Source organism: Canis aureus, chromosome 18, assembly GCF_053574225.1.
Source record: "Canis aureus isolate CA01 chromosome 18, VMU_Caureus_v.1.0, whole genome shotgun sequence".
NCBI classification, from domain to species: domain Eukaryota; kingdom Metazoa; phylum Chordata; class Mammalia; order Carnivora; family Canidae; genus Canis; species Canis aureus.
This window is the reverse complement of record NC_135628.1, coordinates 40,530,402-40,543,781: the sequence shown is the minus strand read 5'-3', so window position 1 is coordinate 40,543,781 and position 13,380 is coordinate 40,530,402. Positions and strand designations below refer to the sequence as shown.

General features: G+C 39.3%; 1 protein-coding gene and 1 pseudogene across 18 annotated transcripts in view; one reads left to right on the top strand and one right to left on the bottom strand.

Moving 5' to 3' along the window:
* The window catches only part of PPP1R9A (protein phosphatase 1 regulatory subunit 9A), a 312,302-nt gene that overhangs the window by 279,725 nt on the left and 19,197 nt on the right, over positions 1 to 13,380 (top strand). For 14 of the 18 annotated variants that reach the window (XM_077856856.1, XM_077856855.1, XM_077856867.1 and 11 more), the window contains 2 exons: positions 8,351 to 8,438; positions 8,540 to 8,623. The exons of the other annotated variants lie outside the window; for them this stretch is intronic. In XM_077856856.1, the coding sequence (XP_077712982.1) occupies positions 8,351 to 8,438; positions 8,540 to 8,623 (172 nt within the window). The remainder of the gene's footprint in view (positions 1 to 8,350; positions 8,439 to 8,539; positions 8,624 to 13,380) is intronic. 18 annotated transcript variants of the gene reach the window in all.
* LOC144288348 (non-histone chromosomal protein HMG-17 pseudogene) lies at positions 2,554 to 3,108 on the bottom strand (annotated as a pseudogene).

Below are 13,380 nucleotides of genomic sequence, written 5' to 3'. Positions count from 1 at the left end.
ATGAATAAATCATACTGAAACATGACAACAGGGGTGAATCTCTGGAGTAAGCATTAAGAGGATAAACCAAATTGCAAAAGAATACCCATGATTCTATTTAGATAGTGCTAAAAAAATTAGTAAATTTCTTAAAGATACAAACAAAATGTTGAGGTTGTAAGTGGGAATGACAAAAGTCAGTTACTTGGTGGGGAGTGTCCAGGAACTGAAATGGGGAAGGACATACTGGGGACTTCGTAAGTATAAACTGTGGTGAGGGTTGGGGGGATAAATGAAATGGGTGTTTGTTTTATAGGATTTTCTTTATACTCTACAACTATCTGATAAATACTCTTGGTTACAGTAGTCAATAAGCATATTGAAGGACCCCATACAGAAAGTTAAATGATAGACTTTAATATACAAGTAGCTTCAAATAATTTTTTAAAAGTCCAAAATTGGCAAAGAAAATAAACCATTGGTTCACTGAAGAGAAAATTCACATTACTTATAGGAAAAGATGATCCACCTCACCAAAGATCAGAGAAATGATCATTTAAATCAGATACCCACTAGATTGCCAAAACTTTTAAACAATTCCAACTAGTGCCAGCAGTGGTGTGGGATACACTCATACGTTGCAAGTGTGATTGTACATGACTTTATTTTTTAAAAGTGCATACTCATCTGTCTCTACCAGATCAAAAATTATAATCTTTCTAAAAATACATTGTAAACTAAAAATACATTTGTTTGGGGGGTCAATCTGTTTTTAACTCTTGATAAGTACCATTGCTTTATTTCTGATCTTTTCCCTTTGGTTTCCTTTCCTGAGCCTATTGATTGCTGGAATTATCTTCCACAGACTGGTTCTAAAAACAGCTGTTCTAGAAGTTTGGGGGTAAAAATTAAGTACTTAGAAAGTTTTAAAAAAAATACTAGTAGGAGCAAAAGAAAATATGTCAAGCCTGCTAACTCATCAAAGATAGTTCTCAAGTTGGTGGAGGACTTGGCATGATGATTTTTGCCTACTTTCAAAAGAATTAAAGACTTCAAAAACTCATTTATTAACCCAAACTATGGATTTTAATAACACTTTCATAGAAATACACTTGTGGCAATCCCTCTATAATCTCTGTAGACCTTAATTGGTCCATAAGGAGACAAAACAACAGACTCATGTATTTTGGAACTGTGGGTTAATATTTTCTGGTCTACTGTTTGAGTTTATCAGGCATAACTAGCTATCTGAGAGAAATTACACTGCAGTCAAGGAGTGTGTATCACTCACACATGAAATATCACTCCCGAATTTTTTTAAGTGGCTAAATATTGTCTAGATTGGTTACCTTTACTTCTATTTGTTTTTCAGTGATTCTTTAAAGTCAGCAGATATTTCCTCTCAGATGGGAGAAGTAGTACATTGATTTGGATTGTTCTCTACAGTCCACTAGTAGTAATGTAAGAGTCAAATGTGAGAATTCCATCCTTTCCCAAATGCCTTCCTAGTTTGCTACTCTTACTTTTTTGGGATTAAGTTCTCAGTAGAAGTAAATAGAAAACAAGATGAGAGATGGGTAGCTTCTTCTCCAGAAACAAAGTACTTGGGCTTTCCCCTCTAAAGTCTTCTGGGGCCAGATGTGCTTCCGGGTAACAAGGAAGAGGCAGTTAATTGAGCTTTGATAAAGTATTAACTTTGTCAATAGTCAGTTACTAGTACAATAACCACCGTTACCTACTATGATCAGATGAAAGCAGTGCCTCACAGTCTTTTCTTCCCCCAATAAGAAGTTTCCAACCTTGAAGAGTTTTCGTTGCCTTCTGTGTTCATTGACATTAACCCATTCATTTATGTATTTGTTACACAAATAGTTATTGAGCAACTGCTCTGTGTCAGGCCTTGTGCTAAAGGCTAAATGTATAATGATTGACAAGATTCCATCTTTTCCCTCAAGGAGCTTGCTGACTAGAGTCTGTCTGCCTCCTCTCTCTCTCTCTCTCTCTCTCTCTCTCTCTCTCGTTTTTCCAAACCAAACTGTATCCAGCTTTATTAAAGATACTTTTCATAAACAATCATGGTATTTCAGGCAGGACATGGGCAGATGATCGTTAACAGTATACAGCAACTTTCAAACTCCCTTCTTCAGTGGACTACCAAAATCAGAAAGCCACTATAAAACCCAGTGAAGTCTTCATGTGATGCTCTGAACAGGGAAAGTTTAGAGTGAGGATTGACAGTTCACATTTAGCATGTTGTTTAACGACTTTTCACAAGCAGATCCTGACTTTCAGGAAATGAAATGAAAATGGCAGAATTATCAATCTGAAGATCCGCAAGCTAAAAAAAAAAAAAAAAAAAGGAACCCTTTTGAGGGACACCATCTCAGTTGCCTGACATACTGGGAACCATTTCTTAGGTTCTAACAGGTCTCTGGGCTTAAGGGAGTCAAATCTATGTTGAAGCAAAGAGGGAGAAGAGGACATAAAAAAAATGAATTCTTGTTTTTCCACACCACCAAGGTGGCTCATGTGTGTCAACATCAAGGAATCTCTCCTCCTGGGAGCCAAGAGGAAGTTTCCCCTTGTTATCAATCTATCTTCAGAGATATTCTGTTAGTGACATATGCCCTTCCCCCAAAACAACAATGAAGTGTTCCATGTGCTAACAACATAGCTTATTAAAAAAAAAAGTAAAAAAAAATTCTGCATTTTTATAAAGCTTGATAAAAAATAGTATTTCAAACTGTACAGTCACCAGAAGTGCACAGTTATCAAAAATGCACACACTTCACTTGGCATCTCCAGCACCTTCAGCTTTCTGTGCCTGGTCTGTTTTGGCATCTCCATTCTCTGCAGGGTTCTTTCCACCCTTGCCAGCATCAGCTTTCCCCTCTTTCCCTTTGGGTACCTTCTCTCCCTTTTTTGCAGGGGCCTTTTTAGGCTTGGCTCTGGCTTTGGAGGAGCAGGTTTAGCAGATAACCTTGCAGATCTTCTCTGTGGCTCATCCTTCACCTTGGCTTTATCTCCTTTAGCATCCCCTTCAGCCTTTCTCTTGGGCATGGTGGAGACAGCGGCGGGACGTAAGCGCTGGACGCAGGGATGCAGCGACACATGGGCTTTGGCCAGTCCAGGGGTTGTTATCACCTCTTCTTTTTCCTCTCTCTCTCTCTCTCTCTCATAGGTTTGTTTTGCTAGTGTGTTTTGTGACAGATCTTGTCTCTGACACCCCACCATCAATGACTGGGAAGACCCTATTCTCTGTTGCCTTCCAGTCTCAGACTCTGTTACACCTGGAAAGACATCAAAGAGACCTTCTCTTAACTGGCTCTCAGACAGCAGCCTGTTACCAGTAGGTACCTTGAAAGTCAAAGGTCTAGTTTTCGGATTTCTACGTCCAGAAACTCAATAATACATTCAGATTTTATCAAGTTCAGAATGGGTGGTTCTTGCTGTTCTAACTGAGAAAACACTAGTTTCGAAACCAGAATACTAATTTTCTGATGTACTTTGGGAGGTACAGCTGACATAATAACCAACCTCCTTAATATGTTCTCTTCTCGCTCCTCTGGTTGGTAGGTTCCTAAATCAGAAAGTTGCTCAGTGAGTGTAAAATTAAAGTTACCTGGATGTGTATATGGAGTATGGTCTTTATGCTGGTCTGACTAACAAATGGCCCATTTCACTGCACCACCACTGGCACTTGGGCACTTTTGTGTTCCTCAAAGATTCTCCCTCCCTGCTTCCCAAGAAATGGACCTCAGTATCATTAAAATGTTATGACACTGTAGGGGCCGATACAATATGGATTAACATAGCTGGATCTACCTTCATTATTCTCAAAATCCAATTTGAGGAATAACATTCTGTAAAATTCTTGAGTCCCTGACTATGTGGGACTTACCTATTAAGAGCTGTGCTCAACAGAGGTCAGGTTTAGTTAACCTTATTTCCCTCTGTGTGTTGGTGTGTGTGTTCACGTGTGAGGTTCTTATAACTCATTGGCTTATCGGTAAAGGAACTAGAATGAGGTTCAGCAAGACCCCATATTTATGTTCTTGCCTAACACTGAACTTCAGGGAAATTGTGTTTTTCTCCAAACCCAGATCAAACCTCACCTCCTTTAGTGGATTCTGAATACACTCTCCACATTCCCAGGGAGAGTGAATTCTTCTCTTCTCTTCTCTTCTCTTCTCTTCTCTTCTCTTCTCTTCTCTTCTCTTCTCTTCTCTTCTCTTTTCTCTTCGGTCCCACAGAAAGTTTTACGTTGTTACTTCTGTTTCTATCACTTTGTGCATGATAAGTGATTTAGTTGTCAAGAATGAACCAGTTTTCTCATTCATCTCTTTCATCTTTATATTCTTGCTCCCCAGCAAAGAGTATGGCATATAATTGATGCTTCAGAAGTTTCTTGGATAAATTACCAGGCATGTCTCTCCAGATAACCAATGTAGGTCATCAAACCAAATCTGGCCCCCACGTGTTTTTAAAAATAAAGTCTTATTGGAGCACAGCCATACTCATTTAGCTATACCCTGTCTACTCTCATGCCACAATAAGCAGAGTTGAGGAGATATGACAGAAATTGTATAGCCCACAAACCTAAAATATTTGCTGTCTAACCCTTTATAGAAAAAGCTTTCTGATCCCTGGCCTAGGTGTTTATTTCCTTCTACTCATCATTGCTGGAAAAATTCTGAAAATGTCTTAGTCCCTGGTTGCCATTATTTGGATGTTTTTAAGTAATATACTATTATTTTTGGTCTATTACATTACTACAAAATAATAATTAAGTAACAAGCTGTATTTGACTGCAATTTCAAGGCTAACAACGTGCTGGTATTATTGAACAACTAATTGAAGTTGGGTGTTTTCTAAATTGCATCAATACCACATTCTTGAATCCTCATTTTGTTGTCATAGTTGAGGGACTCAGTGGAAAGTAGGGTAGAAAGAGTCCCATTGTAACTGGAAAAATGATAAACATCTAACCCCATTTCAGTTAAAGTAAGAGGACATGTAAGATTATTCCCAGAGATTTGTAACACAAGTCATATGACAGTAGAAGGCATGAAAATATTTTTCTCATGCTTGTTCTTTGAGTAGCCTAATAAATGTTTTGGTCCTAGAATTCCATAGCAGTAGGCCTTCGTCCAGACAAGGTTAGGAAGAGTGAATTAAGCACTATCAGTTTTCTAATTGTGATCTCTAGAGATGATTATTCTAAGTTTACATGTGGCTATTAGCACCTATTGTCTGACACAGACCATGCTTCAGGAGTATTCGCTGAATTAATATCCTGGCAAGTAGAACCTGGCTTTGCAAAATCTTATAGATGTATTGCATCAAGCCCTTATATGTGTAGAAATAATAAATTTTAGCATTGCTCAGAGGAGGGGAGAGGTTATATCCAGCTGAGATTGGTAAATAAAGATGACAAAGAATGTACAGTTCAAGTGACCATTGAAGGATTTGAGGGGAGGAAGGGTGGCCAAGGAAGGCAGATCAGGCATGGAGCTGGCATTAGCAGGGATGGGCTACACATGAGATGGGTTGAAAGGAATGGGGCTGCCCAGCCTGCCTGAAGCAATTGGCTAATGCAGGTTAAATGGTTTCAATAAAATGGAAAAGAAGGTTAAGTCATTAGCTCTAAAATTTAAGTGCCTTAGATACCTCACCATATTACCAGGCAACTCCAGATGTTTGATCAGAGGGAAAAAAAGGAAAAAACAAGAGATGTGGGCAAGATGAGTCAGGAGACACAGGGAAGGATGACCTCGAAGGAGCAGTAGCCAACGAGGGAAAGAGCAACACAGGAGCCCATGAAATTTCTGCTACCTTAATACAGGGGAAGAAAGTGAGGAGGTCAACACTGACCATGGCGTCTCTAGCCTCAGGAAATACAGCCCCTGTCATTTGTAGAAACTGAGAAGTCAGAAGTATCATGGGGCGAAGACAATTAGCTCAGGTTTTTAATGAAGAAAGTCATGAGCTCAGGAGAGAAGCTGGGCTAGGGGCAGAGTTGGAAGGCCCCAAAGGAAAGGAAGAGGTCAAGAGTCTGGAACTCTGAGAGGAAGGAGAATGCAGTACTGGAAGAAGCCAGCGCATGTAGCCATCAGGAGACCATTCGCTGCCTTTCAGACTGAGGGCCAGGTTGCCAAAGCTGGAAGCTGCCGCACCCAACCCAAGGGCTCCGACTTCTGACTGCTCCTGAAGGTAGTGTTGGAGAGATTTCAAAGAGCCCCATGGAAATTTTGCATAAAGCTAAATAAATAAACAAAAACAAGTCACTTTTTTTTTCTTTTCCTGAAATCCTACCAATCCATTGTTGGTTTTTGTGCAGACTGGAAGTTCTAATGTGCATTAAGGATGGATTTGATTGATTTAAAATAGGGAAGTGCATTATTACTTAATCTTGCCTCTTCAGCCTTTTGAAAGCATTCATTTAAGTGTTCCTTGGAACACACTTTGGCAAATGTGTGAGATAATGATGTGAGGTTGCCTAGCAGCAGGCTCTGTAATGGACAGAATCAGGCTTTCAGTCCGAAGATGTCCAAATTACTGAGACACTAAGAGGTTACACAGTGTTTCCATGTACATTGTCTCATCTGGTCCTCTCACCACTCGTTAAAACATTGCCTCACTACCTCTAATTCAGAAAATAATTAGGCAGTTTCCTTTTAAACTTTGCACAGTCCTAGCCATTAAGAGTTGCTTTAGGATTGATTTGGAGGAATCCGGCACTTTTTTTTTCTTCGGGTTCTATTAAGAAAATCGAAATCCTGCTTCTTTTTTTCTTTTTTTTTTTTAATGTCCATTAGCAAAATCACCTCAGAAGGCGTTTGTGCCATGTCTGTGGATTTTCTTTATGTGTACGCCTCTCATCTGTGGCTATTTAATTCAGTTACCCAGCATAATGATGCAAATATCCACAATAAATATCTGAGGTTAGAAGTAGATTTTGACATGGATGTATTTCTGACTCTTGTATTTCATTATGTACATTCCAAGGGATTGATTATTGTAATCCGAGTGTCATTAACTAAAACTCTGAAGAGCTCATTGCTAAAAATCCTTAGAGAGTTTGTAAACATCCTGTGCTGCTTCTTCAGAGCTTTGAACATAAACTTCTAAATAAGAATTGTGTGTGCACTTCATGTTTTGTGTGTGTATTTAGAAGTTTATCCTGAAATACAATTATAAGCAAAGTTAATTAGTAAGGTTAATTAAACACTTCTGTAGGAGCACTATTCTCTCTTCATTCCATGCCAGAAAGTTGCTGGAATATTTTTAATTTTACAAAGATGGAGACAGACACCAACAGACAATTAGGAAGGAGTAGTTTCGCGCACAAATATGCATCAAATTTAAAACAACCTTTGTTAATCATCTCAGATAACTGGATATGCTGAAACATAACACTGGAAAACATCCTTTGCAAAATAGTTCCAGGTAGAGCCTTAGGAATTATCTACCATGTCCAGGGAGGAATTAAGTGCTACCCATGGAATCTAGCTCCTACATTTGACATTGAACTCCATTCTCAAAGTCTCTCCTCTGATTGGTCTTTTTGGTATCATTTTGAGTGTTCCCATCCCCCAGCAGCTGCTGCCCTTGAGAGCCAGTGTAACTCAAAGAGGCAAAGATCAATCAGCTCCAAACACTGGGGAAATTTTGGCATCTTCCACATCACAGAAGGCCAGCCAAGTTGTATTCCAACCCAACTTCTGAGAGGAGCCTTTCAAAGATATGTTTTATAGCTGAGCCCCAGCTTAAGAAGTCTTCTCCGTGCTCTGCCCTCCTCTGTCCCAGGACTGGCCACGGGTCATTAACAAAGGAGAGACCAGAAGAGAAAGCTTTGACTCTCACTTTCTCCCCTAAATCTCCAGACACTCAGGGGTGACTTTCTCTACTGGACTTGGGAGGTACGGGGGAAGTGGGCTGGGTTCCTGTCAGAAGGCACCAAAGCCCAAAGGGAGGACAGGTGTGGAGGACAGAGCCTGGGCATTTGAAACAAAGAGTTGGAGCCAGAGAAGGAACAAAAGGAAAGTCATGTCGGTCCCTGCTTTGAATGTAAACAATTATTTGATAGTGTTTATTCTTGCTTATTTTGCTCATTCCAGTATATTTGAAGCTAAAACTGTTTGTGATGAGTTTTGGGGCTCTCTTCAGCAGGACCTCTCCTGGCTTAACTGAATGTTCCTCAACATATCTGTGTTTCCTGTGGCTTAAAAAAAAAAAAAAGGGCATCCATTATTTTCTTTTACACTCTGGAATTGAGATAAAGTCATTAGATTCAGAGATGCACTGACTTTTGACTCATGGCTTTAAAAAGAATAATAATTGGTCTTTTTCACATGTGTGTATACCCTAGATGGTGCCAAGGGTCCCAGATCACTAAGGGCATCCAGTTCATTGGTGGTACAAGGAGGAAAAATTAAGCGCAAGTTTGTGGATCTGGGGTAAGCATTTCGTGATGTAAAAAATAAGCCCTCTATAAAAGAAAAGGATTAAAAGAGAAAAATATCGTTTTCCCCTTTCTGACTGTGTGTTGTCATTATAGGGCACCTTTGCGAAGGAATTCCAACAAAGGAAAGAAATGGAAAGAAAAAGAAAAAGAAGCCAATAGGTTTTCTCCGGGTAGCAGGTATGGGTGGATGATCTAAACTTTCTGCCCCCCCTCCCCACCCCCACTACCGCCATGGTTAATCAAAGTGAGTGGTCAGTATCTATGAGCTAAAGTGATCCACCTAGAGGAGAGATGAAAGAGAAATTGCACAACAGTTTATATTTTTCTACCCCAGTTTTAGCCTATACTGGCCTTGAGTATATCCACTGGCTTAATTGCAAAATTATGGTCACATGAATAGTTTCAATAAATGTTTAAAAAAATTTTTTTAATAAACAATAAATGTTTATCTAAACACAACATAAATAGATCTATGTGATATGTTAATGAGGCATATTTCAGGGGTTTTGCCTGGCTACCCACAATAGTAATGTCCTCTTTTTTGTTATGTCTGAAAGGGTAATTTTACATTTAAGTACCTTGTTGGTTTTCAGGACTATTCTGTCCATGTGTAAAAAGGACCATCATCTCTTGCTGGACTCAACTGTTTAACTGATTTTCTTCAGGCTCTACCAACTATTCTTACTGTTCAGTAAAGACTTCCCCATAGAGAAATGAGCTTTGCACTGCATGCTGTCAAGTTTTCCCAGTTTTATTCTGAGATTACATAATTTTAAAGTTTAGATTTATATCAGAAGACAACAAAGCATGGAGCTTGACTGCCTGGGTCTGGATCAGGGCTCTCCTAGTTCTTACCTTTAAAATTGTGGACAACTTCTTTAACCTGTTTGCTTTCATCTCCATATGAGAAATAAGGGTAGATAACAGTATCTACCTAATAACTTTAGTGTAAGGATTAAGTAAGTTTTCATACAAAGCATGTCAAATGGTACCGGGCACATAGGAGGTATTTAAAAATAATAATAATAAAGATAGCAATTCTCTATCATTATTACTGTCAAGTTACAGAGCAGTTTTACATTTATCACTTTATTTGATCCTTATAATAACTTTGGGAGGGCAGATAACAATACTTTATTAAGAAACTCCTCTTCATGGAATTTAATTGATTTGCCCACGATTATGCAGCAGGCAGTTAATGCAGCAGGGCTTGTGCCTCCTCTGTCTATATACCTTTCCAACACAACACCTTCCCTCCAGTTGTTTATGCATCTAATAATGTGGAAATCTCTTGAAACTGGAGAGTCATCTCAACAGCGTAGACTAAAGAAGAAACAGAATGCTAACAATAAAAAATCGTAAAATCATTTGGGGACCCCCGATCCATTTTATAGGTTGTTCTCTGCAGTTTTTCTTTTTTTTTTCTGGCATACAACTTGGTGAGAAATTGTACCTTCCTCCTAGAATTATAGGAGAGTGGGGTCAGAGATAGGAAGAGAGGATTCCCAAATTAATTGTGTAAGTCTGTTGTCTTCATTGTTGTTGTTTAATCCTGTACAATGGAGAAAGGGTAGAAAGCAAGCACTGTTTATATTGAGGACACTGGTCTCAGGAAATAGAAGTCCATGATGCAACTTAAAAGCAATTTAATTTCGTCTGGTTTTGAAGTGAGAAATATAAAACAGTCTACTTTGTACCTGAAAATTAAGAATAGGAAACTATCAAGTTTATACTCGGGATTAAAAATAATAATAATAAAAAGTGAAACTCGTTCAGGGAGAGAGAGATTCCCAGATATACAGCAGGACAGAAGCTGAGACACTTCTGTAGTAACATGGCCCTCCTCTTGGTCTCTGGATTTCTGAGGCAGTCACTTCCTCCCACCTTGAGGCTCCACCCTGAGACGGATGTAAGCAAAGCACCCAGCAGTGGGGAGAAGGTTTGGCTGAATTTCATCATAGTAGCCAGAGGGTATCACCTTTTACAAATTCCAGGTGAAAAGCAAGCAAATCTTTATTCTGTTGGTGAGTGTGTACCTGACCTTAGGCCATCCATGGGGAGTCGAGGGTGGGCCATCACCACAGCTAATGCCAGCTTTTGAACCAGCAGCCAGCTGGCTCAGGATTTTTAAAATACTAACTCTGGAGTCCTTCTGCTTCAGTGGTCACAAGTTATTTCCACATGCACCAAGTGCTACAAAATAGTTTTCCATTGGAATCATAATTTTATAATTATTCGTAATTATAGTAGAATTTTGACCAGAACTGAAGGAAATTCATGTAATTGCAACAATAGAAGAACGAGGGAAGAAAAGGGACGTTTTCTGTTTCACAAAATAATGTTTTGAGCTATCACAAGAGTTGGTTAACACTAATCAAATCTAACAACAGCCTCTGTTCTCCTCTGTAAATTGATAATGGGCCCAGAACCTTTTAAAACATATGCCAGAAAACAGAGTTATTGCCCAGTAGGGGCTTAATGCGATTGAGTTAGGTTCACAGGGCCCCTGAAGGGAAGTGGGTGGCAAGCACCATCCGCTTGAGGGTCCCACTGCAGCTGTGGAAGACCAAGAATAAACTCATCACCTCTGTGAAGCTTTCCCAGGAAAAAGGGGGAGTGATTCATGGATTGAGTCCCTAATCTTATTCTTAGGCTTTTCATTATTAGGCTATAAAAATCTGATGAGGTCATTCAATTAGTTATAGCCTGAGGCTGCTGGACTTTAAAGAGGCCAGAGGAGAGCTTTGCTACATTCTGTCTTGTTTTTTGTTTTTTCCCTTCCTCAAGAGTTAAAGAGTTTACTTTTATTGTATTCCTTGTGGAGATACAATGACTCAAATACACGACCAACGTGAAACAAATAGGTGAGGTTAAATAAGTATAACAAACCCCCCAAAATATGGCTCAGTTCTAACCTTTTCCAGTATGTGCTCAGAGAACATTCTGATTTAAACAGGCAGCACAGCACAGCAGATAAGAAAAACCGGAAAGAGCTCCTAGTCAGAGCTTGTTCACACCAAAGTGTAAAATAAAATACTATTCCTAATTTTAGAGTAAGTTGCCACTGATGGTCAGTGGAGTACCTACTTTGGAGCTCTGTGGGAGAAGCTCCCGGTTGAGTGGCAGAAGGGAAAACCATGTGAGCAGTCATATGTATCTCAGAACAAGCTTAGATGGTGGTGTGTGGGAAAACAACAGGAAGGGAGATGGTACTCCTTGGTGGAGGTGAATTTGCATTCCGCTTAAAAGTGTGAACTGTGGGAAAAGCACTGTGCCAGAATCCAAGTATTCATCCTGACTTTGCCATAGGTAAGGTTCTGAATTTCTTAGACCTTGGTTTCCCACTAAAAAATAATTAGAATTTAAAAATAATAATAATAATAGTTAGATGGATTAAAACTACACGGTCTCTAACTCCCAGCCATTTCTGTCTGTACTATGCAATATGGTAGCCTCTAGTCAGATGTGGCCATGGAGCACTAGAAATGCAGCTAGTCCATATTGAGATGTGTTTTAGGAGAAAATGCATGCAGGATTTCAAAGACTCAGTATGCTAAATTTATGTTCATTGATTTCTTCCACAGTGTTCTAAGGATGTAGTCAAATTTCTCTACATCCAATTCTCAACTATAAACATGAAGTCCTAAATTAATTTTAATGACTTGTGCTCTATTTATTAATTACTGTTTTGATCATGAAGTCATGGCTAGATAGAAATTTTTGTTTGGAAAACAGTAATAATTTGATTGATAATTGATGTGTAAATGGGCTTGGTCACATTCAAAACTGTCAAAAGAGCTGCCCTATGGAGACCACTATTGTGATTTGTAGAATTGTATGTATCAGAGGAGATTGGTAGGAAGAGTTGACCGTCTTGGCACTGAATCAGAAGACCTGGGTCCTACTGCTGCCTCTGTGGTGCAGTAATGTATGGCCTTGGGCAACTCAGTTATGGAACTGTACCTCTGTCTCTTCATATATAAAACAGATTTCATGATATCATCCCTTCCGTGGCTGCTATGAAGATTTTTGTTTCAATACCTTTTTCTACCATATCATATTCACTAGGATATAGGACCAAGTAGTATTCAAGCTTTAGTCTGTATCAAAATCATCTGGAAGGTTTGTTGAAACAAGTTGTTGGGGCCCCATCCTGAGTTTGTGATTCATTAGATGTGGGGCAGACCCCCCCCAAATTAGTATTTCTAATAAGTTCCCAGGTGATGCTGACTGTTAGACAGGAGACGACACTTTGAGAACCACCGCTCTAGACCTTATACTCTCTTAGACACGGTACAGCAAACTTTGGTGTTACGGGCTGGGTTGTGTTCCTGCCCCAATCAATATGTGGAAGCCTTAACCCCCCAGTGTAACTGTATTTGAAGATAAGGGTTTTAAGGAGATAATCAAGATTAAGTGAGGTCCTAGTCAATTGGGGACCTATTCCAATGGGACTAGTGTCTTTATAAAATGAGAGAATGATACCAGGGATGTGCTCACAGAGAGAATGTGGCCATCTGCAAACCAAAGAGAGAGGCCTCAGGATAAACCAACTCTGCTGACACCCTGATCTGAGGCTTCCAGCTTTAACTGTGAGAAAATAAATTTCTGTTGTTAAAAAAAAAAAAAGTGAAATATCTTATTAAAAATGTTGTAATACCGATGACATGTGGAAATAATATTTAGAATATTTGGGGTTAAATAAAATATAAATTAATTTTACCCCTTTTGATGTGGTTATCAAAAATTGTAATTTATATTTGTAGTTTGTATTATATTTCTATTGGACAGTGTTGATCCATATGATTCTATGAAAAACATCCTCTTGGGATCCCTGGGTGGCGCAGCAGTTTAGCGCCGGCCTTTGGCCCAGGGCGCGATCCTGGAGACCCGGGATCGAATCCCACATCGGGCTCCCGGTGCATGGAGCCTGC